Below are 5,354 nucleotides of genomic sequence, written 5' to 3'. Positions count from 1 at the left end.
GGCTGAGGAAAATAACTGCTGTCCTGCAGAGCAGCACTCCCATTTAGGTTCTCCTTCCAAGAGTGAACCTCAAATAATTCTCTGCTATTTCACAAATTGTTTTGGGCTCAGGTCTTTCTAGAGAGATGCTAAGAAGGAAGCACAGCAGGACTTGAGGCATGATTCAGAGACAATCTGAAGAAGTGCTGGGGGTAGGACTTTGCTTCCCACTGCAGCTTGCCCCAGTTTGTAGTCTTGTCTTTCCTTTTCTCAGAGAACAGGGGAAACAACCTCTCTTGCTCCCTCCTTCAAGAAGGTTTTGTGGAACCTTCTGGGCATACCCACCGGTTCCCCAAGTGCTGCAGGTCTCTTTCATCCTGTTCTTCCTGCAGGCAAGACCATCTGGAAGCTGAACTCCATCCACCTTTCAAGTGGGATCCTGGCTGCACCAGCTGCAACTCTTCCGGATGTAGATGGAGATGGGATTAGGGATATTGTCGTTCTGGCTCTCAAAGAGACACAGGTACAGCATACCTCTGCTCAAGGTTTGAAATGACCTTGACTATCTAGAGGAAGAACAGGGAGCCTGATGTGGAAAGGCTGTAACAGGTGCTGCAACAGCCCATAATTTTCATTTATCTTAGATTTCCCTGAAAAGCACCCTTTTTCTTTTAATAAGTCAGAGCAGTGAGATCAAGCAATAATGACGCTACCTGCATTTCTTGTCAGCTGGGAATGAACAGAAGGGTCAGTATTTACCCCTAGCTGAGACTTGAGAATTTTCTGTTTGCCATCAAGATAAAAGTGTGGATGTACAACTCCCAGGAAGCCAGACAGCAAAGAGAAAGAGACCACTAGCTAGACCTTGCTGTGGGGGGAAAGAGCAATGGAGCTTCATGCTGTGGAGACCAGGGAAGATTCTGAGAGCACAAGTGCATGAAAGCACTGCTGAAAATCTCTACATCTTTCTCTTTGCAGCCTGATTTGGTTTTCATCTTGGTGTCAGGAAAGACTGGAACTGCTTTAGGTGGGCCTGTGAAGTACAGCACCAATGGAGAAGGGAAAGTGATTGGTCCTCAAGTCCACATCACCAGCCGGGGAGATATCTACATCCTGTTTGGTTTTGGTAAGATGCACCTTGGCTCTCCAGCACTTCACCTTACTGAGAAAACACTCATTTTACCTAAAATGATCCAGAGCATCCCTGCAATATTTCTACCATGCCTTCTGCTGTAAAAGCTAAGAGTAGAGGGCATGGGAACAGGTCTCACTGACATGGTGTAGAAAAGTGCAGGAGCACCAATGCCTGCTAGCCTGGAATACCTTGGAGTTTTCCAAAGGTGCATCATGCCAGGGAAGTTCCAGCTCTGGGCCTTTCCTTGCCTTCCTCCACAACTGCAGTGGTCCCAAGGACCCTTCATGCTACTAGGGAATTTTGCAGGCAGGATTCTTCATCTTTATTCTTCCTGGCAGGTAATGTTCAAGCAGTTGCCCTGAGGGATATCTTAACCCAAGCCAGAAACCGGGACAGCTTTTCTGCAATGCTGCAGCAGGAGGAGCCAGAGTGGGAAAAGCGCAGATCTGTCAACCTGTCAGAGCTCATTGACATTTACAGGTAGGAGAGATGGACTTGTCATCTTGCTTCTGCTGGGAGAGGAAGGGGAGCATAGGCACTCTTAGTGCTCACACAGTTGATAACAGTAGTCTGGGGAACCCATTTTTTCCTCCATCTTGTGGTTATCCTGGCAAAAGAAGTGCAGAGTATGATAAAAGGGAATCCTTTCCTTCTCCTGCTCCTTGTTCCTTTCTTCCACCCCCTGTGCATACCTGGAGGAAAAAAAGATGTTCCCAGCTAATGGAGTCTGTTTGGGCAGCTCTGTCTGTGTACAGCATTGCGGGCCTGGGTTTCTCAACTCTTTCTTCTTTACTGCCAAATTGTAATCAAGGTCAGCCTGGATAGGAATAAATGGAGGAACAAATCTGAACCCCCAGACTCCATGCTTTTTGTAGAAAATCAAGATGTTCAGAAGATGCCACACCCGAATTTAGCCCACTTAACTGAGAAACCCCCAAATGAAGCTAAGCTCCATTACTAAGGAAAAGGTGGGCTTCTCCAAGATTAATTGAAATCTTAGATAGGAAGAATTGCCATGTGGACAGGCAGCTAGTGCTGAGATATGCACATACAAGCCTCAGAATCTCCTCTCTGCTTTCTGTTTGTACCAGTGGGGGTGTTGACTTCCTGCAGACGATGAAGATACCCGACACAAATTGCAGCAGCCTGCTCATCACAACCAAAGAGGGCTTGATCCTACTACGGGGACAGGACCTGGAGCCCCACTGGACCCTGGAACTGCAGAACATCAGCAGGTTACATACTGGGAACATTTTTCTGTCCTATTTCTTCCTGTACCATTTCCTGCCTTTCACTTGTAAGCGCATGTGCTCCTTAGAAAGCGATTGAGAAGAATTCTCCGAGTCTGCAGAGAAATCTAAGAACCAGAGGTATGGAGATGCATTGCTGAGCAAGTGAGGAGGGCAGGGGGAGCAAGGAACAGAAAACTGGAAAACTGAGCTGTGTGCTTGTGAGTGATCACAAATAAGGTTCTTGATCAGTTATCCAACACTGATGTCATGGGAATGTTGTGGCACTGGAATTCAGGGGATTACTGGTGTGTGATTAAGCCCATCAGCTGTTCAGGGCTGCCACTTTCCAGCTCAGTGGAGAGGAGCAGTTGCGTTAGTGATGTTAAGTATTTAGAGAAGTTGTCTGAATATGGCCCACAGATCTTAATGTTCCTTGAAAGTTGAAAATGAACACTGTGATGGCAGTCAGTGCATCATCTATACTAAATGTAAACCTTAAAATAATACTGCTCATCCTCTAATTTCACACATGGAAATTAAGTAATTTGCAGATCTCGTGGGTTGATAATGACCAGCAATTTCAGCTTTCCCAGTATTAAATATTTGCAAAGGACAGTTGGGCACAGTTGAGGGAAATTACGTAGGAAACAAATTGCTTGCTCTCCTATCTAGAGGAAAGAAAGCAGCTCTAAGCTCAGTGTTACCTGACTGTCAAGAGCATCTATAGGAAGAAGGCATTGGAACTTCATTAAGTAAAACAAATTGTTGTTCAGCTATGTTTGATATTCAGGTCCACATTCTTGAGGGTTGATGGGTGACATAAGCAATGGCTCTATGAGTGGCTTATGGCTAATTGATTGTGCTGTGGGGAAAGGAGATGGACTGGAAGTGTTTTGGACTCAGAGTCTGTAGACTTTTGGATGTGTCTGGGGTCTAGTTTAAAGGGTAAGTGTGTACTGACTAAGCAAAGTCAGTTCATGGATTCTGTAAAATCAGTTACACACAAGAAATTTCTAAATGGACCCACTAATGAATTGGAAACTTTCTTTGGGTTCAAATCATGAAAGGTTGAAAACTGCTTTACCTGTTCCATTCACAGAATTACGGTATGGTTGAGGTTGGAAGGCATCTTTGGAAATTGCCTAGTCCAACCTACCTTCTCAAGCACACACTTACTGGAGCAAGTTGCTCAGGGCTATCAGGTTTTAAATATCTCCAAGGATGGAGACTCCACAGCCTCTGGACAACTAATATTCCAGGTTGCTGCACTCCAGCCCTGTTTTCTGTCGTTCTGTGACCTCTCAAAGGACAGCGTGTGACACATCTACAGGAGCTGCCAGATAGGTACTGAAAAATGATGAAAGCAAGTCTTGTTCAATGCCACTGTGCTGAAGTCCTGGACTGCCTGTTTTCTCAGGGAGACGAAATCTGGTAGACTGAATATATTGTGCACAAGCATTTATTTAAGAGGGTACATTTTTTTTAGGACTTAGAGAAGTTCTGCTTAAGCAACACAGCTGAGGAACAAATTCAGCTCAGGCATGTCACCACAGAGTCAAACAGACTGAATCCCAGTTCCTCATCAGACAAAGCTTACAGAGCCAGCTGAGAGCTCCCCTTTTCCTGGGTAAACCTACCCCAAGCATACCACTCCAGCAAGGCAGTCTGAGGCCAGCCCTTTGGGAACAGTCTCTGAGAAAAACAACCTGGCTGCTACAGATGTGCTGCATTTCCAGATAGCTTTTGACAAGATCCCTGGAAAACCATAAAGGAGAATCAGTTGTCATAAAACAAGGCCGAAGTTCAGAGACCATGAAATTGAATAAGCAGTTGAAAATTGTGTTGTAAATGGATGTTTCAGATGAGAGAGGATTAATAGCAGGTTGCTGTGGGGATTACTGTTGAGCAGGAATAATTACTAGCCTTCTGGTTCATTGAAGAAAGTGCCCAGGGGATTTTTCAGTTGATTGGTAGCATCTCTGTCTGCATTCGGTTTATGGGATCTGCTGCTGACTGAAACCCGTAAGGGACATGAGAAGGGGCACCTTAGGAGAGATTTTAAGTTTGTGCCCATAGGGTAGAACTACCTACTACTTCCTTTTGCTACTGGAGAGCTTTCAAGCTATAGGAGTGTCCCATGATACTGCCTTGAAAGCATTAGTTCTGGTTGCCAAAGGTGTCTGTAAAGCAAATGACATTGTTTGATGTAGTAAGTATAAATAGTCAAGTCACTGCTGTACTGTGGCATTGCTGTTAGGAGCCATTCTGGTATGCACATTTTAAAGGGGAAGCTGGAAAAAAAGTGAGAAAAGGGCTGGAAAAAATGCTTTAGCATGGAAGATTTAAGTCAGTGCATTTATATGATCAAAGAGAAGCCTGAGAGGTGAGCTCATAAGCGTCTGTAAGTAATAGAAGAGAACAGGCATTTTAATCTTGCCATAGCAAGAGCGAGTGCCTTGGAGCGAAAGCCATTTATGTTTAAGAAAATGAAAATACAAGTATGTTTCTTTGGGTGAGATTAATCATTAGAACTGGGTGTCACGAGAAGTGATGATTTCATCTCGTCTTTGTATTTCTGTAGCAACCTCATGGCTGGTAGATCTAGTCAAAGTCAGCCTATTGATACTTGGTTAATTCAGTGAAATACAGCAATCTGTCATAAACAAGAGGAAGGAGGACATACTCTGATAATGCTGCCTTGACATAAAATCTCTGATTCTGTAAATTTTAAAGAATGTTTGTGCTTATTTAGAACCTTGTGTCTAGCTGTGGTGAGTTTAAGGAAGACAGAGATAAGACTCAGAAAGCCAAAGGCAAGCAAGATGGTTAGAAAACAGTTATAATGAGATATATTCAAGTAATAGTGTTATGTCACCCAGAAGGGAGAGGATGAGAGAAGACTTCATTTAAATTGGTGAAGGTTATAAAAAGGCTTGTAAAACTGCCAGCAGTAAGAAAACAAAGAATTATAGGCTGACATTAAGGGTGAGTATATTAAGAGCCATTTC

At 44.0% G+C, this 5,354-nt stretch overlaps 1 protein-coding gene across 1 annotated transcript in view; it reads left to right on the top strand.

Annotated features, from left to right (window-relative positions):
* Positions 1–253: 253 nt before the first annotated feature.
* Positions 254–5,354, top strand: part of LOC104526850 (protein FAM234B) — a gene marked incomplete at its 5' end in the record, with an annotated part of 9,331 nt that continues 4,230 nt past the window's right edge. The window contains 4 exons of the mRNA XM_010170421.1: positions 254–502; positions 958–1,105; positions 1,453–1,594; positions 2,206–2,349. Coding sequence (XP_010168723.1) covers positions 254–502; positions 958–1,105; positions 1,453–1,594; positions 2,206–2,349 — 683 coding nt within the window. The remainder of the gene's footprint in view (positions 503–957; positions 1,106–1,452; positions 1,595–2,205; positions 2,350–5,354) is intronic.

Source organism: Antrostomus carolinensis, unplaced genomic scaffold (assembly GCF_000700745.2).
Source record: "Antrostomus carolinensis isolate BGI_N321 unplaced genomic scaffold, ASM70074v2 scaffold21066, whole genome shotgun sequence".
In the NCBI taxonomy this organism is placed as follows: domain Eukaryota; kingdom Metazoa; phylum Chordata; class Aves; order Caprimulgiformes; family Caprimulgidae; genus Antrostomus; species Antrostomus carolinensis.
The sequence above is the reverse complement of the archived record's forward strand: the minus strand, read 5'-3'. Positions and strand labels throughout refer to the sequence as shown.